Source organism: Perca fluviatilis, chromosome 13, assembly GCF_010015445.1.
Source record: "Perca fluviatilis chromosome 13, GENO_Pfluv_1.0, whole genome shotgun sequence".
Lineage (NCBI taxonomy): Eukaryota > Metazoa > Chordata > Actinopteri > Perciformes > Percidae > Perca > Perca fluviatilis.
Window position 1 is genome coordinate 16225512 of NC_053124.1, and position 26371 is coordinate 16251882.

Genomic DNA, 26371 nt, shown 5'->3' on the forward strand with positions numbered 1-26371 from the left:
ATTGCTCCTGTTCCATTGAGTTATTTGTCAGTCCATGAAGTAAATAATAATTAGCAATGTAAAATTGATTTTTTTAAATAATGCTATTGTTACTTTAACACATCCAGGGACATGGACATATCCAATAAAACCTACCAAAGGCCTTTAAATAAAATCAGATTACAGATTATTCTCAATCTTCCCTTGATTTATTCTTACCTCAATAGTATTTTTTGTTTCACATAGAGTAGCCAGACATGCCTTGATAAATTTTGATTTATCGAACTACAGTTGCAGTGCACTTCATTACTAAAAGCTCAGTGTCGCACACAGATACAGTTCTCATCCCAATTGTACAGTATCCCTCACTGCACCAGCTCTATAACCCATTTCACCATTACACTGCATTAGTTGCCCTCGGCCTAACGCAAGCCCATCTTTTTGTGTAACAGTTTAATAGATTGAGGAACGAATGAGTTCCGCAGCCTCTTATGCTTAACAAGTGGAACGCTGAACCATCTATTTAACGGCATGAGTTGATATTCTCAGAAACAAAACCAGAAAAAGACGAGACTCAAAGCTATTTTAATATATGCAACTCAAAATCTTCCTGACTCAAGCATTTAACCCACCATCTTAGTGTTAAGCTGTACAGAAAGACAGATATACCAAACAGTGAAGCCATACTGCAATAATATTATATAATACAGAAATATGGACAAATAAATCAAAACTCATCTGCCACTTTAACCAGAGTGACTAAATCCTCTGAGAAAATAAATATGCAGTTCTGCCTTTCTAATTCACATTCTGCATTCCCTTAATACCACTGACAGTTATGTGCTAATATGTCATGCCGAAAACACACTTCACACACCATCAACCTCTAATGCCAAAGCTACAGTATGTTCCTATTAGCCAATTGGGCGCACAGCTAGACTAATCCTGTACCAATCTCAGAGAATCTGAGTCTACTCTAACCAATCACAGCAAAGCAGAGTTCAATTCTACTCTATACCCCACCACCTCTCCAGCAGGGAGAAAGTGATGCCAAGTGCCTCTTTTCCAACGGGCCTTGCCAAAGTCTCTCATCCAAGCTGGCAAATGTCCGGCCATGGAATGAGCGCAGGAGGCAGCGATGGCTCACGTCCTGACCCAAAAATAACAAGCACAACAAAGATGCTTGCGATACAGCCCAAGGTGGACATTTTGTTTGCCTGAAATCCAAACACACAGGCATTTTAGCAAGAATCTGTGTGACGTAAATTCTCCCACCTGGGGATTCATTTTCACTTTCCATCAACGTAAACGTAAACAAAATCACAATCAAAAGCAAGTTTAGACATCGAAATGCACACTGACCTCCAAGCTGTACTCTTCCACAGTCCTCTTAAGCGGGTCCACAACCTGCCAGCAAATGAGGATGCACAAGTCTATTAGCAGCATCCCGCCAACGATGATCAACAACTTCTGGTCCTTTATGATCTGGAGGGGGAAAACAAGATAAGAGGCTTGTATTAGTACAATAGCACACACCTGCTAGTGCTATGTAATTGTATCTGTGTCTGTAGAGCCACTTCAAACAACATTTCTTATTGACCACTGTAATTATGTGATTCTCGTCCCATCTCAGGACCTGGAGCCCTGCTGGTTTCATTCTAACATCTAATCAGGGACTGATTACAATGCATTTAGCTGCAATTAACCATCTACTAGGATAGGAAAAAGTCCAAAAAACCCAGACCTGGTTCAGAATGTAATACTGACGTTCTTTTACACTGTGGCACATGTCAAATATTTAGCAGACTGCACGCCATTGGCCCAGGACTGAAAGCCACAGGTGGACATTTAGTCTGTCAATACTATCCCATGGCAAGACATGATCTTGTTACCTTGTGGCCAGAGAATGTGGGAAAAATCCACCAAACAGGAGCCAGCGCTGTTGACCACTAAAAATTCTCTTTTGTACAATGAACTTTAGAGGGATGAAAGCCATGACCTGTTTGTGATCTTTATTTATAATAGTGTTTGACTGTGTGGAACGGCAGATCTAAGGAAAGGTCAGGGAACACAGGCTGGGCTGTGTTTGGAGAGTATCACATAGCCCAGATGCAGCACAGTGGTCTCACACAGGTCTCCATCCGCCGGTGGGCTCAGGATGAGATGCATGAGGGGGTTGTTTTTTGATCTGGTGTCTTTTGATGGTGTTGGCATTAAACAAATACAGTACAGGCAAAGCAAGACAAGGAACATTTCTTGTAGAATTACTGCTTCATGATAGAAGATAGAAGCAGAGCAGGACAAATGGCTGCTTCAAAGCCAATGAAAAATGATTTGATGCAAAAATGGACGACAATAGAGATACCTGCATATTAAATTTAATACATTTTGGTCAAATCGTGCTGATTAAACTAATATTCTATCATTCTAACAAGTAAATCGTAACAAAGATATGCAAGATGTGTGATCTTTTAGGGAAATTTACAAAAAAACTCTACACCACCATCTGCTCAACTGTGATATGTTACTCTGCCAACTGAGTCTGCTAGACAAACTATGTAATGACTCTAAATTACCTGAAGTGTTATTTACTGTTTTCTTTTCCCCAGTAATATTGGCACTCTGACATATCAGTTGGGTTCTAGTGACTTTGTGTAATATATACCAAATCATTGAAAATGTTGAATGTAAAAAAAAATGACGATGATAAATAGGTTTCTCTATTCTCCACAACTGACTCCATCTCATGCCCATTAGATGTGGTAGATCTTGAGTTATGAGTACTGTTTTCAAGATCAAGATTGAACTTTAAAGCTCAACTACATGTATATTATATTGTAAAACAGGATTGGTTGTAATATATATATTCTTTAAAGTCTATATCTATATCTACTGTGTAGTCTAAACCAACAAGGCCAGGGACTAGCTGTCTGCTTTGATACTGTAACATAATTTGGGTTTAAATGCTGTAGCCAACTCTTATTGCATTGTAACAACAGTATACTACTACTGATCAATTAACATCCTGGAAGTAGTGTGACACTTTATAAGTTGCTCAAGATGTTATTTTCAGACAACCTCAACTGATGTGAACGTGTTTACACAAGTGTGTGTGTGTGTGTGTGAGAGTGTGTGTGTGTGTGAAGTATGTATTGTAAAAAAAAAAAAAAAAAAAAAAAAAAAAGAGAGCATGCGTACTTAGTAAATTACCAAGATAGGCAGACTGACAAATAGATGCTACTGGGGCCTGGGGGTAAAAGGTTGTGCAAAAAAGTGTGTATGTTTATCTGTGTCTATTTGTGTGTATTTGGAGAAGGAGGACATTGATTGACAGCTCCCCTCCACACTGTCTCTGGCACTGAGCTCTTTAAGAAGTGAAGGAGTGCCGGCCGTAGCCCGCCGAGTGGAACCCTTATCGAACACAACCCTGATTTACAATCTGTACTCTCCCAGTGTACGGGGAAAAAAAGTGGAGGGGAGGCTAGTGGGAGGAGTGAGAGATGCAGTTCCAGCCCCACTATTTGAAGAAAAGATGGCTAACACTTGCGCTTGTCCCTCCCCTGACAGTGCTTGTCAGAGATTTCAGGGCACTAACAGCAACTATCACTCTATTAAAGTCAAAGCACCTGCATTCAATCAGTGTGGAGGAAGTGTAATGTGTATGTGTCCTGCAAATAGACCCGGCCAACTAAGTATACATCTTGAAGTTTAAGGGCTGAAATATGCAGTAGGGGTAAATACTGCTTCCGAAGAAACATTGGTTGTTGTCTCTGTTAGCAAGGGGAAGAGGGTGGGAGAGGGGGGAACTGAGCAGAGACAATTGCGTATGAAGGCTTAAGCCAAAACTACTAATCTCTCAATAAGACAATGAATAAAAGAAAAAGAAAGGCCAGGTCGAGTGTCATTCATTTGGAAACAGCTAAACAAACACGTGGTGATCTTGCGTTGACCCGACTGCAAAATTGCAGTGGAAACAGGGTGAAGTAAAGCTCTGTCACAGGCGTGGCTCCTTGTCTAACCTGTAATCTGGATTATCTTTATCTTCATATATCCTTTGCCCTCTTTATCCAGCTTTCCCCTTCTCTTTTTTACAAGGCCCAACCTACTTTCTTCGCTATTTGTGCTACGTTGTTTGTCTTGTCCCTTGTTCTGCCCTGCTTTGCTTTCCTCCGTCTGTCTCTCCACCCTCCCTTCTGCAATTACTTTTCTACATCCCTCCAACCTCTCAGACTCTTTGATCCATCCCTTTTTTTCTCCCTCTCCTTCTGCTCTCTCTCTCTGGCAGGCCACCCACACTTCCTCCAACATGCAAGAGGGAGGGAGAGAGGGGGAGAAAGAGGGAGGGAGAGAGAGAGAGAGAGAGAGAGAGTGGGAGAGATACAAAGAGAGGGGGAGAGCAAAATCTATAAATACAAAAGGCCAAGCACAGTTCCAACACTGGGTGAGCTCGGCACCACTTTATATAACTAGGCCAGTGAAAGAGATTGTGTCAGATGTTTAAAAAGCCATTTGTATTTCTGAATCTTTTTTTTTTTTTTTTCACAGAGAAGATTCTAACAGCAGGTGCCAGGGGCTGCCAGTCTTTCAGAGTGTTTGTTAAAACGCATGAGTGTGAATGCAAGCACCCACACACCAGTGATGGGCTTTCAAAAGGCATGCGAAGCTTCCTAGATAAGACTGTCAGGTCTAAGTGTTTTAAAGGAGATGTTTGTGGTTATATGAACAATTATCCTATCCAACAGATGTACATGGGGTGATATAAAATAAATGTTTCAGAACAAGATTTAAGCAGAAAGGACCATGGCATTTCATGAGGACAGACTGTCTGGGAAAAACAAATACATAAAAATGAACAAAAAATAAAAAGCACATTTGTCAAGAAGGCATACAAAGTGCTAAACGTTTTGCCATGTGTGTCATAATTTAAACAATCAAATGTATCAGTAAAAGGGAATTACTACCATACACAGTACTACTACGTATAAATAACCTTTTAATCAGTTCAGTTCCTCTCATATATTTATCATAAACTATGTAATATTTTCCAATACCTTCTTCTTCATCTTGACATTTTTAAAGATGGCGTGCACCCTCCAGGTCTTGGCAAACATGGCACCAAAAGCTGTTGTGTATCCAACAATGAGGATCCATGTCCGAACCTATCAGAACAAGAACACACATAATTGTGTCACGTCTTAAACTGGTGATCAAGGCTTGAAACAACATCTGATCAGGTATTTGCATTCTTTCCACAGAAGGTCCTACAAAATAGCTTTGTGAAGCATTCTAAAAATAAGAAGCTGTCAGATTTATTTTTCTTCCCTGGGTGTGGAGCTGTAGGAGAACTTTCTGGACCATGGAAGCTGTCACAATCCTGAGAGCATTTCATCTTAATGAGAAACAAAATGTAGACCTCTTACTGCTTTGGCACAAAGGACACTGCTGACATTTTTTTAAAAGCTTAGAATTTGAATAAAGACTATGAACTCCTAAAATAGCTACAGAGTGCTTCTGTATACCGTACTGTATGTGTTCAATTAGTTTTGTATGTGTATATCTGTGTGTGAGCCCCTTCTGCACCACATACTTTAAACCCTTCACACATTTACACCTGGCTCTCTTCACCTGCCATTCTCCAACATATCTAGAGAGCAATAAAGCCAGGGAGGGACAGAGCACTGGGTAAAGAAGACTGCAAAAAAAACAATTACACCATCCATTCTCAAGGAGACCAGCACATATTGATTGGTGGTGAATGGATCTACCTCTGTGGTGCTTTGCTGTAGAACCTCGTCTGAAGTGACACGCTCCATTTTGGCTCTGCAGCAAAGCTTCAGCCAGGTGGTGGCAGCTCGAGACGTGCCCTGACTAACATTACTCTGTGGTGCGTGTGTGTGTGTGTGTGTGTGTGTGTGTGTGCGTGCGTCTGTGTCTGTGTGTGTGCGTGCGTCTGTGTGTCTCTCTGTGTCTGGGAGGGTTGTATCTCAGTGGAAACCGGTTATCACTGTAATCAAAACTCTTTAATTAATCCAGCATCTACATAGTCACACAGTAATGCTACCTGGGGGGAGACACTTAATGTGCTCCATGCTAGCTAGAGAGCCAGAGAGAGAGATTCAATCAGTTCTCACTTAGAGTCGGTCACAAAGTGCATTTGATTAGTGTTTCAGCAGTATTCTCCATATTTTAGCTCACATCCACAACTATTTTCTAAGTCAATGAGCAAGGTTCGATTGTACTATTTGGAATTGAATATGACGGGGAGCCAACTCAACTTCTATTAATTATTTGATGTATTAATGTTGAGGGAACTCACAGTGCAGAGGGTTTCAAACTCTTTGTCAGTTACGAAACCTCCATCCAGGCCAAACAGGAAGATCGAGGCATAGGAGAGCAGGCCTCCTAGGATGATTAGGTTGTTCATGTAAGGACTGGACATCTTGATTAGTCTGGAAGAGAACAGAAGATTACATTAGAATAGAATAGAATGAAATAGAATAGGTCCTATTCAAAAATACTACAGTATTATATTTAGGTATGGAGGAGAGTAAAATGTGAAATAATAATGTACCTGCAGCAAAAGGTTAATCATCATTCTCATGTTTCATCATTCTTTCACTTCACTTCAATACCATTCAACCTTTCCGGATCTTCTCGTCCTTCATTCACCCCCCTCTTCCTTCTCCCTTAACACCAACCCCTCATTTACTTTCCCGCAGTAGCATATGTTTATCTATTTCTCCTTAACAAGCTTTCCTTCATCTAACCCCTCCCTCGATCCTCCTACTCCCAAAGCTGTGCTTCACCAATGGCAATGCTGACCTGTGGTTGCGGTTCTTGATGTTGAAGAATAGGAAGGCCCCTGCCATGAGCATGCCCAATATGGTGATGGTGGACAGGATGCTGTAGAGGGGCACGTTGATGTGGCGCCGCTGCAGACGCACAAATGTACGATCCTTGGGAGGCTCTACGCCTATGAAGAAGACAAGGTGTGATATGAAAAAAAGATTTTGTTTTAAGACGATCTCTCAAAATGAGTGAGCATGAAACATAATGCATAACTGAACATTGCTTACTCAAATGTTTCATTGTATATTATAATGTCTAATATTCCAGAGTATTTGTTGTAACAGTGGTTTCCTGGATAATTTCACTTTCTCCAGTGAGATTTCTCTCTTCACTTTGACAATTTGAGACCTGCCTCCTTCAAATAGTTTTCTCTTCAATCACAGAATAGTGACACTGCAGCAGACATCCAGTTATTTGAGACCAATTTCCTGGTCCTCGGTTTCTCCTAGCTGAGTGCATGTATCTCAATGCACCACATTCAAGTTATTGTGGTTAGACACTGCACTTTCTTATCTTTTGCTCTATTTTTCTCCCACCACTGTGCCAATCGATTGCACTGGCATCATCTTACACATCTCCACTTAATGTGGTCAGGGATGTGGAAACAAGCATCTTATATGGTACTGGCCTAGCGTTTCTTTATGTGGGGCGAGGCCGAGAAGATGGAGAAAGAGTAGGAGGGTGGTGAAGGGCAGAATAGCCAGGGGGATCGGACGAATTAGGAAGTATGTCAACACAAGCAAACGTGGGAGGGGTGAAAAATGGATTGGTAAATAATTTATCCGTAAGAGGACAGTTAAGAGTGGTAAAGGAGAGAGGCGAGTCCCTACACTGAGTGGTGGTGGTGTCTGAGTATGTATGTGTGGTGGAGAGAGTTTGGGTTTAAGTGAGCAAGTGAATGACAAAGGAGAGTGCTGAGGTGGTAAGCGATGGGCCTTTAACATATATATAAACACACATCAGATGCATCAGGACACAGTTTTCTTCTTCAGTGAGTTTTACGTCCCTGAGTCAACGCACAAATGCAGGCACATACACACACATATCTAGCCTTCTTCATACCTTGGAACTTTATGCTGTTGTTGATGAGGTCAAGCACATCAGCAATCGCGTTGTACTCTCCCACCTTCACCTCCTGGCCCCCTGTTAAAAAACACACACACATATGTAGACATTAGAACAAACACATGTTCTTAAAGGGGTGATAGAATGATTATATAGGGTATTTCACTCTGTTCCTTAAGGTCTCCTAATAGGGTATGTAACATTGGTTGGGCTGAAAATGGCCTGGTTGATATTTTATTGGCCCTTATGCATCCCTGTGTTTTTAGCCCTATTTCTAACAAGAGCTTTTCTTCCAAATATGGTATGCTCATGAATATTTTGATGAGCTGGGCGCTGATTGGTTGAGCGAATCCCCATACACACATATTGGAGACGAGACAGTAGGTCTCATATTTCAGACACTGCAATGTTTCATTACCAAATTCACTTCTGAGACTTTTTTTATACGAGAAATCAACTATATAAAGCTCAAATATGGACTGTTTTACGAAATTTTTATGGCTAAATGCAAATTTGGTAAGACGTGTCGGACTTTAGGAGCTCCACACAGTCTCACGAGAGAGCGGCAGCCTGCTGGGCTCCATACCCAGGGCAAAGTCCCCCTTTGTGGATTACTGCACTAACGGGGCTCCGCGGAGCTGGGCGGCTGCCGGCATAACTATAATATATTTACAGTTTGAATGTCGTCACACACCTACCCAACTAACAGTTGTGTCCGATTTCAATTTAAGGCATTTTTGTGAACGCGAGAGGTCTTGTTAGGAGGAGCAGCTAGCTAGCTATGTGTCCCATTCAATACAATGGGAAAAGATTGCGGCTAGCTAGCTACACTTTCTGCATAACTATAGTATATTTACGGTTTGAATTTTGTCACGGCACTTATATTACAAGTTCCCCAAGGTCTTATAAAGATAACAGTTGTGTCCAATTTCAATTTAAGGCATTTTTGTGAACGCAAGGGGTCTTGTTAGGAGGAGCAGCTAGCTAGCTATGTGTCCCATTCAATACAATGGGAAAAGATCGCGGCTAGCTAGCTACACTTTCGGCATAACTATAGTATATTTACAGTTTGAATTTCGTCACGGCACTCATATTACAAGTTCCCCAAGGTCTTTAAAGCTAACAGTTGTGTCCGCTAGCTCTCATTGATGGACTCCAGCTCACCATGGGCTCTATCAATGAGACTCGCAGACAAGAGGCATTTATTTCTCTGATCGTTTGTTTAAATAACTCAACACACATATCCATTATAAGATTAACTGGGACCTGCGGTAAGTCAACTCGTCAACTCGGTGGCTCGTTGAGATTTGCCAGTTTCAAATTCTGAGATTTGCAGAGGAAAGAGGTGTCAATGGGATTTTGAGGTTCTATGTATGTCCTATAAATAAGTCTAATATTCTACCTAATATTCTACAGCCATGCTAGCAGCTCTGTAAGACACATTGGTGCTTTGTGCTAAATGCTAACATCAACATGCTCACAATGACAATGAGCTGATGTTTCGCAGGTTAGCATGCTATCATTTGCTAATTATCACACAACAATCAACACTGTGCAGCTGAGGCTGATGAGAATGTCTTTAGTTTTTGGTCCTCAATCAATCAATCAATCAATCAATCAATCAATCAATCAATCAAAATGTATTTATATAGCACTTTACAAAAACCAGCAGGTATCCAAAGTGCTTAACATCAGAAACACATGTCATACAATAGAAAGAATGAACATAGAAAACAGTAAAATCAGAAAAGGTTACACAGAAACAAAAGAATGAAATTGTCACACCACTACTACGTATTAAAGGCCAGACGGAACAGATACGTTTTGAGTTTGGACCTAAAAAGAGCTACATCTGTGATAGTGCGAATATCAGGAGGTAACTTGTTCCAGAGTCTCGGGGCAGCAACTGCAAAAGCCTGATCACCCCAACGTTTATACCTTGACCTAGGCACTTCTAAAACTCGCTGATTTGAAGAACGCAATGACCGCACAACCAGACAAATACAGACAAATACTCTGGGGGCCAGACCATTTAAGCCCTTAAAAGCAAACAACAAAATCTTAAAGTCTATTCTAAAACGCACAGGGAGCCAATGTAGAGTGTAGAGAACGGGAGTAATATGTGCACGTCTAGATGTATTTGTTAAAAAGCGAGCAGAAGCATTTTGTACAAGTTGAAGACGTGAGATGGAGGTTTGATTCAGACCAATATAAAGAGCATTACAGTAATCCAATCTTGAACTGATAAGAGCATGGATCGCCTTTTCTAGATCATGCCTGTTCAGGAAAGGCTTAACTTTAGCCAGGAGACAAAGCTGGAAAAAAGCTCATTCTAACATTACTGATCTGCTTGTCAAATTTCATGCTGCAATCAAAAGTAACCCCCAAGTTTTTGACAGATGACCTAGTGTAGGATGCCAGAGCTCCCAGATTCAAAGCTGGACCATCTTGTGTGCCTGAAGCACTGAAAATAATACACTCCGTTTTACCTTCATTCAATTTAAGAAAGTTTTCTGAAAGCCACAACTTAATATCAGCGATACAACTAAGCAGGGAATTTAGTGCAACACTGTCATTAGTTTTCATAGCCAAATAGATTTGCAAATCATCTGCATAACAATGAAATGACAGGTTATGCTTTCCTATAATATCCCCTAAAGGCAACATGTATAAAGAAAACAGAATGGGGCCAAGAATTGAGCCCTGGGGTACCCCACAAGAGAGAGGAGCAGCTGACGAGGAGAGGTCACCAATCATGACAGAAAAGCTTCTATTTGCCAAATAGGAGCTAAACCATTTAAGTGCCGAGCCTCTGATGCCTACACAATGTTCAAGACGAGAGAGGAGGACTGCATGGTCCACTGTGTCAAAAGCTGCTGTGAGGTCTAAAAGCACTAAAACAGTAGGATTCCCGGCATCTACTGACAAGGCAATATCATTATGTACTCTCAACAGTGCAGACTCAGTACTGTGACGTGATCTAAAACCAGAGCTCTGCTGTAAAAAGGCTTGTAACTGTATAAAAACAACTTTTTCCAAAACCTTTGACAGAAAAGGCAGATGAGAAACTGGTCTAGACTCGATCCAATGGTGCTATTAAAAACCTCCTTTACCATTCTGGCGGGAACAATGTCTAAGGGACAGTTGGTAGGTGTCATGTGTTGTACCACCTCACTAAGTAACGTCAGAGAAACTGGCTTAAATTCCTCAAACACAGCTGAGTGTGCAAGAGAAGCAGATAAAAACAATTTAAAATTAGCACTGGCGTTTTTTCTGACAGATGCTATTTTGTCAATAAAATAAAGAAATTTCTTACATGTCATGATTGAAATATCTGTCAGAGCAGAGGTGCGTGGATTCACAACAGAGTTTATTACATTAAATAACACTCTGGGTTCATGGCAACTGCCGGCTATGAAAGAGGAGAGATGCTGCATCTTTGCCACCTTCACAGCCTTCTAAAGCAAAGGTCCTAAAGCAAAGTATCTGACAGTTTGAGCTGATGACGGCGCAAGATGAAGGCATCACCAAAGTTATTACAACATGATTGAACAGAACATGAATGTCTGTACCACATGTCATGGCAATCCGTCCTTTGGTTTTTGAGACATTTCATTTATAACCACAAATGTGAAGCATGTGGCAGCCCTGGAGGAAAGGTCTAAGGATCATCCAAGTCATTATGTAACGTCTGGAAATCATGCATGTCAAAATTCCGTGGCAAACTATTATGTAGATGTTGAGATATTTCAGTGTGGCTCAAAAGAGTGGACCAACAGACTGATAGACCGACTTTGCCATCCCTCGAGGCATGTCACTTGCAAAGCTAAAAATGACATTATATGTGACGTTATGGCCCAACACCTGGCTTAATGGTTACACCAATTTCAGAGTTTTCTAGCTTGATTCTCCAGTGAGTCATGTGAAATCTTTCAGGTGGCTGACTTATATTATTAAGCAATAAAGCGCTGAAATAATGGATCACTGATACAAAGTAGTTTGAAGTAAAATGTAGCACCAGTGATCCTTATTTGGAGAAAATGTAACAGAGCCTAATTTGAGTGAACAAGTAAATCTAATTCAAACACTTACTGGGCACAGTGAAGAATGGCCCAGCCCTAAGTAGTACAGTCTTGCACAGTGGTACAACCTCAGAGAGCTTCAGATCACAGGGAGACCTTCCAAAAGCCATTAGTAATATAACAAACTATCCCTAAAATAGAATTTTAAGGCTCTCAGGAGATCATCTTTTTTGATTCTCAAATTGTAGCTTTCAGATAAAGCTTAATATGGACAGGAAATGGTCTTTCTATTTTTTACAGTCTTAATAATCAATTTATTTTACCTCAAGGAAACGGTGCAATGAAAAGCAGATATCATAGAAACAAGCTAACAGATAAAGAAATAAAAAAAACCTCAAATGTAGCAATACCTTTAAATGCACACTGTGAGAACAATCTCCAACTGATGTGAAAGGACATAATAAATAAATGCAACTGTACGTCTGTATTTATATTGCAATATACATTGACTTTATGTATTTCCTAGATACAGTCAAGGGATTGTAAACTGCTGCACACCCCAGCCTGCAAACACCACCATCTCTGTGGAGTTCTGCCCAAACACAGCAATTTCAGGATTTTGTGTTTTCTCTTTTAGTAACAACAATGAGTCCCTCAGGTGTAATATTGAAGGAAGCATGACCTTGTCAGACAAGCCTGGGCCTTCACTCATAAAGATTACTCACTTAGAGTGTACACCTAGGAAGACAGAAGAAGGGGATGGGAAGAGGGGACAGATTATTCTAATTCTTTAACTGTAAGCTCTACAAACAACCTGCAATTTCTTCTGGTGCACACGCACAAATCTGTCTCTGCTTCTCCCTGTTATCACAGTTATAGGCCCATTGAACTCCTCGGCAGCATTGTCCTTGACTTGGAAAATGACAGATAACATCAGCTATTGCAGCATCACAGGGCACCGCTTTCTCCTCCCCTCTCCTCTCCACTCAGCAAATGTTGAAAATGTTGGATGGACTACGGTATATGTGACAATTTGAGAACAGTACATTTTATGTGCATACACAATCAGGATTTGCAAACTTCTCAGTGCTGAAGGAGGATCAATAACAATGTTTTCCTTGACCACGTCCTTTGTTAGGATCTAAACAGAAGGGATTGTATATCAGCACTCTTCCTTTGAGATGCTAAAATACTATCCCAGCACTCTATCCCCACAGGGAATATTGATGGCTGCAGCAGGCTGGTAAAACTCAGCCCGTGCAAATATATTTCACCCCTTTTTGTTTGATTGGCTACTTTAAATAACTGTAAATTCATCAGAATTTGTGTATATATATACATATATATATATATATATATATACATATACATATATTTAATGGGACAACACTGAAGAAATTACACTTTGCTACAATGTAAAGTATTAAGTGTAATAACTGGCCTTTAAAAATAAAAATCTGCCTGCCTCTATGGGAATTTAACATAGGGGTGTACTCACTTTTGTTGCCAGCGGTTTAGACATTAATGGTTGAGTTATTTTGAGGGGACAGCACATTTACACTGTTCTACAAGCTGTACACTTAATACTTTACATTGTAGCAAAGTGTAATTTCTTCAGTGTTGTCCCATTAAAAGATATAATGAAATATTTACTAAAATATAAAAAATATATACTAAAATGTGAGGGGTGTACTCACTTTTGTGAGATACTGTATGTATGTATGTATGTATGTATGTATGTATAACTGAACCTCTCCTCTCCCTACAGAAAGATAAAACACAATGTTTCCTTATCTACCATGCCTGGTGGTGCGCTGATTTAAAATCTGTACTCAGAGGGACTGCGACTGCGATCAAGACCTATGGTAGCGAGCTTTCTCTTATCCCCATGAGAGACAGTGGGAATAAGAGCCATCGAGGCCCCTGACTAAGAATGCCTGACAGGGTGAAATGGAGGATCAGAGGCTGAGGACAGATGATAGGGTCATGTTGAGGATCACTGCCTTTTGAAATATTCAAGCTGGGGCTGTCCCTCCTCTCCTCTCCACCCAGCTCAGGCACTTTGTGTGTCAAAAAGGTGACAAATTCACAATCCCTGACAAGTGAGGAAGAAGTGAAGGTTAAGGAGGGATGGAGGAGATATAATAAAGCTAGAAGAAGATAGTGAGAGATAGCTGGAAGATTTGGTTGAGGAAAGTGTCCGGTGGAGACGCAGTGAACAGCCTGTACAGGGAGAGGAGAAAGAGAAACACAAAGAAGGGAAAGACAAGTGTGTGTGTGTGTGTGTGTGTGTGTGTGTGTGTGTGTGTGTGTGTGTGTGTGTGTGTGTGTGTGTGTGTGTGTGTGTGTGTGTGTGACAAATGAATAAAAATATGTGGCTATGATTAAGGCTAAGGCATTTGTGAGATCTTTTCTTAGAATCTCAAAAAATCAAGCCCTCACACTTATAATTTCAGTCATAACATTAACTTTCCTTGCTTAATATCCAAAGCTGCCAAGCCTTAATTTAGACAGCTGCCCCATACCCTCCCAGTCAAACAGGTTAATATTTCTCTCTCTGTGTACTCACACATAAGCACTTTCCCCCACTCTTTTCTATTTTATCTCCCTTTAATCATAAAGTTATTTGTGACAGCACTCTGTCCCTGTTAGTGCTCCTCCTGCTGTTGGGTTTTATTGTGCAGGTAAGCTACAGGTAGAGACAGGAGGGTCATCAGACCTAATGTCATGCACCTATGTCAGTTGGACCCAATGCAATTAAGATGCCTCCTCAATCTGCAGTCTGTAGCTGTGTCTCAGTTCTATACCACATGATCATTTTAAGCAGGTTTTCAGCATGTTCACAATTCACAAAAAATACTTCAATTTGTTAGCTTGTGGTTGATGTACATCATTGTCCCACAATGCATTGGACAAAAGAAGAGGAGCTACTTACAGCTGCAAAGGATTCATTCAATTGTGGATTGTAGTGCTTGAGGGGATGACTTTGAAAACAAAAATAAGCATTAAGTCTTTGGAAAACTGCTTTCTCATGAAGTGTAATTGATACTGTCATTACATTAATAGTTTGATTAATGCCCATCTGCAAGTCAGTTATTATTTTCTGTTAGTGCAAGACAGTACAAAACACTGATGCAAAACAGTATATTATGATAAATGGTATAATATACTTAGTGTGTAAAATTGCTATCTAATATATGGAAGTGGGACACAGCATCTGTCTAACTCATCACCCACTATCCTGATTGTTAATTTTTGGTTTTGTAAATTGTCCATGAAACACTAGAAAGCCTTACTTTCATTCTACAGACTTAATTACTGTATTACATTTTGTCTTTGTTAAAAATAATTATGTATATATATATACACACAGTACTGTGCAAATGTTTTAGGCAGGTATGAAAAAATGCTGTAATTTAAGAATTTTTCAAAAAAGTGTTAATAGTTTATTTTCCTCAATTAACAAAATGCAGTGAATGAACAGAAGAGAAATCTAAATCAAATCAATATTTGGTGTGACCACCCTTTGCCTTCAAGACCACACAGTGTTTCCTCTAGGATTTTTTTTTAGCAGTGGGGGCAGATCTGTTGGAACCCCCCCCCGTCCCGCCGCCAAATGTTTTATGTATTAAACGGAACTGACACTTTGCTGCAACACAAACAAATATATTTATTCACCTCTATTAGCACCTCTATACGCATATTTTCATTTTGTTTTGATTGAACTGTATTTTTGAGGAACTGTAGGTCTACAAAATGAATTTTACAAGAAATTCTTCATAGGGAAACCAAAACCCAAAGTAGGCTATAATATGAAACCATTCATAATAAAACTAATTGCATATTTGCCTCAGTGGCAAAGTTGGCAGCCTTGCTGTGTGCATCTGATTTTTCTTTGCTTTTGGAAAAATAACTCCAAGGCTCGGTTATAGGGGAATTCAGAAAGAGGTGGCCCATTAATGCTGAGTAGCATACATGCTGCTAGATGGTACCCCTGTGGCCTGGATGGACATTTTGAAATTTATATGTGTAATAACTTTGCTAAATAAAAAAATACAATCCTGCTGGTACCTGACTTTTCCTAAAAGAGTCTATTTTCATTTAAAATTGTTTTTAGGCTATATACATTACACAAAAAGGCAAAGAAAATACAATTACTTTTACCTATTTTGGCCATTTTCGTGGTTTTGTTTTTAATCTTTTGCGTGGTTGAAGATGCATCTTGGTTGCTTAGTAATAATCACAGTCTCTGTCAGAGAAACGTAACTAGCGGTCTCGAGTAACAAGTGTGGGCATTAAGGGCATTAAGGTGGTAGCCTAAGTGGGCAGAAGAGAGATAGAGAAAGAGGAAGCAGACGTGTTGTAGATGCAACCGGAGCAGAGTTAGTGGTTATTCATTTTATAACGTCGGCCCTGGAGGTAACGAGTCAGCCCCTGGTTTTCTGATCATGGTCAGAAACGAAGCGATCAGGAGAGGTTAACCCATTGAACATTTTAACAGCTTATTAACGTGCGCTTGTTGCCCCATGCGCTGATGCGCTCATCTGTTGACATTTCCGAATGCCTTCCTACAGTTGCTTAATAAAAAAGGGCTTTCCACACAAACAAACGTAGCCTACATGTGTCATTAGTATGAGGAAAAAAATTAGTTGGGCTCGGACACAAATTTCTTAATGCATGTCGGGCTCGGGCCGGGTTCGGTCACGGCTCTGTCTGACGCGGGCCGGCTCGGACAGAAAAATTTGGCCCGATCCGGACTCTAATGGGCATCACCGATGGGCCGAAGGCAAAGCCAGAGTCGGTAACGCAGGCTACGGCGTGGATGGACTCTGTTCTGAATCAGAAGCAGCAACTGGCAGAGGAGCTGAGAGCGGAGTTTATGGAGGAAAAAAAGGGCAGCGGCGCACGGTCCGAGCTGCGCTGCGCACCGCAGCAGACACCAAAATGGAAGCAGTGCCAGTTAAGTTAGGTTATAAATGTTCAAATAACATAGGCCTACTTTTAATTGTTATTTGGCTGGAATTATATTGAATGAATTTCCCCCAATATGTTTCGGGACATGAATGTATGAAATAATCACAGTTTAGCCTACTATGCCATGATATGATATCAAGGGCGTTGTATTGAATCAACAGCCACGTGCAATTTAGCTAGCAGGTGAAGGTGAAACTAGAAATGTGCAAGAACTATAGACTAATACAGGCTTAAATGAACTGACAATATACGTTAGGCTATACGACTTACAGTTCTCAAGGATGCACACGTGCCATCTCAACCGGGTCCTCCGGACAGCCTGTCTCTTTTTTCTTTCTCCCTTTTCTCTGAGTGGCCACTCGCTTTGTGAAGCGCATGTCCGTGCTATTCTGCGACGGATTTTTTCTGATACCGTGGCGGGAGACATCTAACCGTGGCGGACTGCCACTTGTCAATCAACATAGAGGAAACACTGCCACATCACTTCTTCTAGGTACACTTGCACAACGTTTTTGAAGGAACTCAGCAGGTAGGTTATTCCAAACATCTTGGAGAACTAACCACAGATCTTCTGTGGATGTAGGCTAACTCAAATCCTTCTGTCTCTTCATGTTATCCCAGACAGAATCGATGATGCTGAGATCAGGGCTCTGTGGGGGCCATGCCATCACTTCCAGGACTTCTTGTTCTTTTTTACGCTGAATATAGTTCTTAATGACCTTGGCTGTATGTTTGGGGTCGTTGTCCTGCTGCAGAATAAATTTGGGGCCAATCATATACGCCTCCCTGATGGTATTGCATGATGGATAAGTATCTGCCTGTATTTCGCAGCATTGAGGACACCATTAATCCTGACCAAATCTCCAACTCCATTTGCAGAAATGCAGCCCCAAACTTGCAAGGAACCTCCACCATGCTTCACTGTTGCCTGCAGACACTCATTATTGTTCCGCACTACAGCCCTTCGGCGAACAACCTGCCTTCTTCTACAGCCAAATATTTCAATATTTTGACTCATCAGTCCAGAGCACCTGCTGCCATTTTTCTGCACCCCAGTTCCTATGTTTTCGTGTATAGTTGTGTCGCTTGGCCTTGTTTCTATGTCGAAGGTATGGCTTTTTGGCTGCAACTCTTCCACGAAGACCACTTCTGGCCAGACTTCTCTGGACAATAGATGGGTGTACCTGGGTCCCACTGGTTTCTGCCAGTTCTGAGCTGATGGCACTGCTGGACATCTTCCGATTTCGAAGGGAAATAAGCTTGATGTGTTTTTCATCTGCTGCACTAAGTTTCCTTGGCTGACCACTGCGTCTACGATCCTCAACGTTGCCCGTTTCTTTGTGCTTTTTCAAAAGAGCTTGAACAGCACATCTTGAAACACCAGTCTGCTTTGAAATATTTGTCTGGGAGAGACCTTGCTGATGCAGTATAACTACCTATATACTATAATTGGTTGATCATACACCTGACTACAATCCTACAAATCCCTGACTTTTTGTAAGTACCTATAAGAATTGATGCTGGTTTGAAGGCAAAGGGTAGTAACACCAAATATTGATGTGATTTAGATTTTTCTTTTATTCACTCACTTGGCATTTTGTAAATTGATAAAAATAAACAATCATTATTTATATTTTTGAAAGCATTGTTAGTTTACAGCATTTTTTCACACCTGCCTAAGACTTTTGCACAGTACTGTGTGTATATATGAGTATAAATTATATGTGGTCTCCTTTTTTGTCAAACCCACTGACCCTGGACTGTAAGAGCATTAGCATGCATACACGGTCAGTCACCAACAGAGGCACACACACGTCTATCTCACATACACTCTCACACACACACACACACACACACACACACACACACACACACACACACACACACACACACACACACACACACACACAGTGATGTATGCAGCCAGAGGCATTGAGCTCTTCTGCAGTGGTGAAGATAAGATGGTTAGGCAGAGAGGAATGAACAGCACCATGCAGTGTGCTACATACAGTCTGGGGAGCATGGGAGCTGGGAATCCCCTGCATCAAGATGCAATCTCTGGGTTATTCTCACTCAGCACGAACTGCTGGCTAAAAAACAACCTCAGGATGATGCTATGTGGACAGAGACATACACCCTGTCACCACAGAGCAGATCAAGTACAGTAAAGCACCACGGGCCTTTAGTTTTAGATTTTCCTAGTCCATATCCTTGACATTCCACTTCCGGGATTGCTCTTGTGCCGCAGGAAACTCCGCGGCATGGTGGTGAAATTTGGTGGATTAATGAGGACTATTGTTGACTGCTCCTCAGATCTTTGCATGGTAAATTGAGACAGCTATCGGTCCAATCTGAGTTTTCTCTCGCACGGCTATTTTGCAGCAGCTGTGTGTGGAGCTTAGCGCTGCCCATGACTACTCCGATTGGTTTAAAGAAATGCTATTAAACCAGAGCACGTTTTCCTCCCATCCCCGAATGCTATGTGGAGTAGCCAGACCCTCCTTCAACGCGCTTTGGAGGAGGGTCTGGCAAAGCGAGACTAAGATTCACCTAACCTGCACCCACACAGACACAGAGAGGACATGCAACTCCATACAGAAAGGCTTGTGGGACTTTCCCTCCTTTTCCTTTTCTGACAAATAACCCTTGCAGTCACAATAATGACTATCCTCTCTAGAAAAACAACTAATAAGATAAATGTGAGTACAAAGCTTCGGATTTCAAAACTTATGTGTATTGTGTATGACTCTGCTGCAAGCTTTTCATAAACTCTATTGGTCAGGATCCATTACCAGTACTGGTATATCAACCGTGGCAGCCTTCTGACTTGAGAAAAATTTTAAGTGGCTCTCCAAAAACTGTGGTAATCCTGCATCATTTCTAAAACAATTGCAGGTTTTATTGAACACAGATGTGCAGTAGTTCAAACAAATTGCAGCACTAAGTCTAACTCCAACTCAGTGGAGTCACGTCAAGAGCAAGTGTGTAGACATTAAAATGGCAAAACAAAGTTATTGATGCTTTAAAACAATGTTATTATTGTCTTTTTATTATTTTGTCTATTCAAAATAAATTGAGCAAAGGTGAAGGTTTGTAAAAGTATATACATAGGAGCAAATGACTATGCAAAACCTGAAGAGAAAATCAAGACAGGTTCATCAGAGTAGAGTAGTAGTAATATCACACATACCTTGAAACTGGTTGAATTTTATTGTGCCCATCCTCTCTCCGTTCCGAAACATGACTTGGCCCTGAAAAGAAGAAAAAACAAAAAATACAATATGTATCTCTAATATAACCTAAATCCTTGGAAATACAAATAAGTGCACATATTTAAGTTATAAAACAACTGCTGAGGAAGATACAACAAGAGCAGTTAAGTGAATTTCAGTAGTAAAAAAACAGGAGCTTAGCCCAACTAAATGTATGCACAGTGCTTTCCTGATACTAGAGAGTTAGCAGGCAAAGGGCAGAGTCTTGGCTCCTGAACACACTGCATCTCATTTGATTAGAAGTGGCCAAAATTGATCTGTTTATAGAGGTAAACAACATTATCTTTGGGCCAATTCATTGTTAATATCTTTGGAACAGCATCAGGTCAGCAAGGCTGACTGATTTAACTGTGTTTGTTCACACAGCATTGGTACAAATCTGGGCTCAGATAGCATTTAAAAGGCAATTGCGTGTTTTACACTTAGCTGCAGAAAAGTGTGTAGTGGTCAGTAAATGTAGCTGTGACTTTATTCTACATTTTATTTCTCAATATTTTTTTCTCACCAAAAAGGTGCATTTATCGGTCCAACCACCCAAAAAAAAAAGAAACGTCTTTGATTTAAACTCCACAGGAACAAGACAAGCAATTTCAAGCCAGGCAGCGTCTGGCAAATGCAGACAAGATAGACAAAAGCAATTCAACTTTGTGGCAATATCGTAAGACATATTCAAATCAATTTGGCTTTTGTCACCTTATCTCCCATGTATTCTCTGTCTTTTTCTCTCTTGTTCTATTCTCTCCTTCCCTGTCTCTTTATCTCTCTTTTTTTCATCTACCAAGAGTGTTCAATTAATTCAGCCCACCATCTGCTTACAGAGCTCCTTAATTACACATTTAACTGGGTTTACATATTACTGGCTGCCTAAAAAAACAGGTGAGAGCAGAGAGCGAGACAGACACAGACACAGACACAGACAGACAGACGGACGGACGGACGGACGGACAGCATTTGCATTGGCTGATTAAAAGACAGCTGAGGGGGAATATGGGGAAGGAAGCCGGAGAGCCAATTTTGCCTCAAAAAGATGGCAAGCTTTGAAGTAGCAGAGCAGGATCCCACCCCTCTGTTTGAATCCCAGTCTTTGTGTGGCATCTTTGATGTTTGTCTAAGTGTGTGCTTGCAAGCATGTCAATGTGTATGCACTTAATATGTTGTCACATTATGCTTATGTACATGCATGTGTCCCTGATGATGCATGTGTGTGGCCACCCAGGGTTCTCCAGTGTTGCCTTTACCCTGGTGATGTACAGCAGTTCCTCTGCTAACAATTTCACACCACAGTATCAATCTGACTTGTCAACGCTAACAAGTTCCTTTCATCACACGCTGCTCTTTCCTACAATATGCTATGAAATTATGACTGTAGTGTAAGTAGGACAGTGCAGTGCACCTCGGTTCAGCTCATTAGGTATTACATTCAGATAACTGTGGTGTGTAAACAGGGTCAGACAATGTGGGTTGAAAATAGGGGAACTTGACTTGAACCTGTAATGAGTATATGTATATGTATCCAGGTTTCTGGAGTAGCTGCACCATCGTGCTCTCGCTGTGCATTAGCATCACCACCATAATTGCCCTTCACATCAGCAAAAGTGGAGCTATCACAAACCTTATTGAAATGGCGTGTAGTTATTTTAACAGCCCCCCAATTTGTTCTCTCAAGTGTATACCGGTACACGGTTTGGAGAATATGCAAAGTATATCATATGCAGAGGCACCGACTCTGACATTCTTAATTGGAAATAAATGCCTGAGCTACGATTTAACGATTAAATTAACCTCAATTGACCAATATTCAAAAAAGGTACTGACAAGCCTCTTTCCACAAAGTAGTATGCTCCTTTGCAGCTTAGGCTACCTCACTGGTGTGTATTGATCCAGACAGGTGTCCCTTGTCTAGTATTCAAAGGATGTTTAGACCTGAGTCACAATGGTGGCTGATGGAGCAATGTGTCTAGGCGTGCATGTGTGAATGTGTCTTTCTGAGGTGAGGCGGTGGAGGCGGCAAGGTATCACTTTGTCTGTGGAAGTGAGAATACTGTCAGTGACAGGTGTGCTGGGGTCAAATGAAATGTCAGTCTATGGGCTGCAGGTGTGAAATCCTCTGGGCTTTCAGGGTTTGAGGAGGGAACACAGTGGATGTGAATGTAACTGTGACACGCACACACACACACACACACACACACACACACACACACACACACACACACACACACACACACACACACACACACACACACACACAATTACCAGAGAAAAACAGATGCACACAACGCTCCCCCCTATTTCATCTCAGTGTGTCTGTCTGAGGCGACAGTCAAGCCTCAGGTTGTGCTACTCACCATTACCCAGAAAGACACCGATACCAACACGATGACCACAGATAAAAACAAACAAACAGCAAAACAGACCCACACACTTGTCATCCTCAATCACAACGTGCTGTCTCTTCCCTGGTAAATTCCAGTGTACCTATCTGCACTCTCTATGCTCTGAAAGTCTCTCCCAGCTAATGTCAGCCTTCTTCTCTATGGCCCTGACAGCAGCCAGATCAATACTGTGGAGCCCTCCGTGATCACTCTCCTGCTGCTGCAGCTGTGTCTGCCACGGATTCAGCAACAGGACTGAGATCAGCGCAGGATGGACACGGTTTGGTCCCATGAGACCTGTGTGTTTACACGGCAAACACACAGCGTAAAATTTCGACATCAGGAAAGACACAAGGCTCAAGTCAGGGTGTGATGCTGTATGATCAAGTACACATGCACACATAGCATTTAAACCAAGGGTAACCAGCCAGAATTTGCCATTTCACTGGTGCTTGTAGATGTATTACTTTTTTTTGGAAACCCAGTAGACGTCATTAAAATTCACAAGCAAATCGAGCAACTTTCTTTAATAGCCACTTTTGAAATCTTAACACGAAAATTGCCTAAAAAGATGTATGCAGTGTGGAAGGGAAAGTGCCTTGATATGTCTTTGTTTGTCGTGTGTGGGTGGAAGAGTCTGTGTGCTAAGTGTGTGCTACATACATCTTATTTCAAAAGATCTCAAATCTTTTTGTACAAATATACATTTAATTGTTATGCAATGCAGCCGTCTTTAAACAATATAATTCTTTACCACATGCACAATATTTTTGATCAGATTGCTTTTGTTCCATTGAGGATTGTGGTTGTCAAAATAAAAATGTCATTAGAGATAATTTCTGTTATGCAGAACTAAACAATCATACTTTAATTTCAAAACCGTAGACTCTAAAATCTCAAAATCAAGCAGCACATTTCTTAATCATTTACGCTCATTCATAAAGTGGGACATCAATGACGGCTCCCAAAGGTCAAAACTAAGTATATTTACTTAAGTAATATACAAATACCTCACTTAAGTACTTCAATTTTATAAGATGTTCTACTTTTTCGTCGCTATACTCAAAGAGAACACTCTCAAAAGAGCCCTTCTTCATAATGAAGACCTTTACTTATAGATGTATATGAGGCACATACTTCTGTAATTTCTTCTGTAAAAATCTGAATGCAGGAGTTTTAATTGTAATTAGTATTTTTACACTATGGTATCAATAGTACATTCATTCACATAAAGAATTTGAGTACTTCTTCTACCACTCATGGCTACATCTGTAGGATCATTATGAGTCAATCCTGATATGAGAAAAGAGAATCAAATTGCTAGCCTATCCAAACAACTGGACTGGACTTCATCATCCATTTGTGTGCTTGGATTGAAATGTGAATAAAATGCTACATGGCCATTAATATTCCTGCAGCGCTACGCCTCTCTGAGTCTCTGAGGAAAGACTCAATGTCAGCCTGCTCCTGATCAGCAGCCCTGAGTGGGTCTGTGCTGAGAGAGGTAAGAGTAGAGGGGTGAGGAATGACGACCCGGACGATTTGGTAGTGCTGCAACACACATATACCCCCAGGGGCGTTAGCCCCAAAGGACCTCACAATAACACAAGTCAGTAGCCTGTACGTATTTTCTCCAAGGCTAGTTTTCTCTCTTTCCATTTCTCTTCTGTTGATAAATATACTTTATTATAATCTGTATTTCTATCTTATATCCTCTATCCATTTCTCTCATGTCCCACCTTGACTTTAGTGCCTACTGGCTGTCTAACAGCAGAGTAATCTCAAATAATGGAGTGCCCTTTACACGGGAACAGGAGATATCCTCTAACAGCTCAATAAGAAGTGACACACACACACACACACACACACACACACACACACACACACACACACACACACACACCAGGATCAATCTTGAATGCATTGGAGTGAGTCGGCAGCACCAAATGACACCACTTTAGGCTTCATACAGAGACAAGGATGGCTAAGTAACCTTCTCTGCAAACAAGCTTCCAGCCTTACAGAGCAGTAATTAATGCATCTATGTGTTGTTCTGACATTTGCCCACACCATACTGAACATACATAGAACATGTATAGTTTATATGCATAGACACTTACAGCTAGATGTTTGAATTTTCCCCAAAAGATGCTTCTTCAGCAGCAACAACTTATTTGATGGTATTTTGATTGTGCTGCTTTAAACCATGTTTGTATCTGCATATGTACTGTATGTTTGAGTGTCTTTCTCCCTCTCCCTCACTGTAAGTGCCTCATCAATATTAACACAAACCTTTGTCCTGCATTTACATGTACATGTACAGTATGTGAGTGTCTGGAGAGTATCCTTGTGTTCGCACATCTCAACTAAGGGTAGACAATGAGTGCTCTGATGGCTCAGTGTACGTTATGAAAGCGAGTAAAAGAAACTCATTTTAACTTCCAATATGTCAGGCTGTGCCATATTTTTAATTTAAAAAAAATGGCAGTCTGTTGCATAACTTACTGTAACACCAAAGAAGTTGGTCTCGTTCATCACGTCCAGCACCATTTTTCCCACTTCACGGTCATCCACGGTGAAGTTGTTGAAGGTGTTCTGCCGTTGTTTTACCCGAAGCAGTTCCATCACTCGAGTCAGGGTTTTAGCAATGACCCAGATCCCATCGTAGGCAAAGCCGTGAAACTTGCTGGCCTCCACACCTTTCTGCTGAAGCTCTCGGCTGTACTCCCTCTCATAATCCTTAGGGGTCTGACAGAGAGGTAGAAGAGATCAAAATGAGAAAATGTGCATCTCCTCACTTTTTGAATTTGTTGTTTTTCCTTAGAAAATGCATTAATGTTGAATGTCAAATTTACTATTATTGGTGTAACTTTGTCCAAGGAGAAGTGTTTATTTTCCACAAAATTTGAGATGCAAAGTTACTGGAAATGCTGTTTTAGCGTCAATGCTCCTGTGCTGGGCAATGCAGTGAGAAATTCATTGATTTTGGTTAAGATCTCTGGTTTAAATACATGCAATTCAGATGGAATTTTGTGGAGAAAGTTCTCTTTTGTCTCCACATAGTATATATACAGTCACTGGAAAACGTCAGGTTACAGCCACAGGAATATCAAAATCATTGAGCACAAAATAATTACAAAATCGTTCAACTTTCAGCTCTGGTCTAAAGAAATAAACCACAATTAAGTGAATACCTTCAACAACACTGAAACAAAATGTTTCACAATTCACTCACACTCGTACATTCAATCAATAGCATAATCTGACCACATGTGGCTACCATCCAGTCTTTGTGAAATAACATTAAAACTAAGGTTGCATGCATTTGTCTCACTTGTTTGAATTAAACTGTAAGTCTCATGACACATTTAATGACTTGTTACTACAAACAGTCTTCTGAAGTACAACAGTGTGTGTCACTCACCCTGCCAGAGATGCCCTTGACCTGGCGAGCACTGAGTGGCTCAAAGTCCACACTGATGTATCCCTCCATGGCTGTGAGCAGCTTCTTGGTGGTGCAGTTGGTGCTGTTGGCCTGCTCCCACCAGTTGCCCTGATACCAGCCGGGGATAATCCACTGGTATTTACTGCCAAACATGTTCAGATTATATGCCTGGGAAGGGGTAGAAAAAAATGGAGGTTGAGGCAATGCAACAGCAAAAGATACAGTATGATATATGGAGATGAATTTATGTGTAATTCATTATTCTTACTTAAAGGACAATTCTGGCCAAAAATGAACCTAGGGGTTAATAACACGTGTACTGAGTCGACCGTTCTCTGGGATATGTTTTCATGCTAATTGAATGTGTCTCTAGCTTGAAACAAGATAGCGCAA

General features: G+C 40.9%; 1 protein-coding gene across 2 annotated transcripts in view; it reads right to left on the reverse strand.

The window, feature by feature from the left end:
- gabbr2 (gamma-aminobutyric acid (GABA) B receptor, 2) overlaps positions 1-26371 on the reverse strand; it is a 187566-nt gene that overhangs the window by 47924 nt on the left and 113271 nt on the right. For both annotated transcript variants that reach the window (XM_039820728.1, XM_039820727.1), the window contains 8 exons: positions 25958-26146; positions 25039-25281; positions 20080-20140; positions 7891-7971; positions 6802-6952; positions 6296-6428; positions 5031-5138; positions 1342-1464 (listed from right to left, as the gene is read on the reverse strand). In XM_039820728.1, coding sequence (XP_039676662.1) covers positions 1342-1464; positions 5031-5138; positions 6296-6428; positions 6802-6952; positions 7891-7971; positions 20080-20140; positions 25039-25281; positions 25958-26146 — 1089 coding nt within the window. The remainder of the gene's footprint in view (positions 1-1341; positions 1465-5030; positions 5139-6295; positions 6429-6801; positions 6953-7890; positions 7972-20079; positions 20141-25038; positions 25282-25957; positions 26147-26371) is intronic.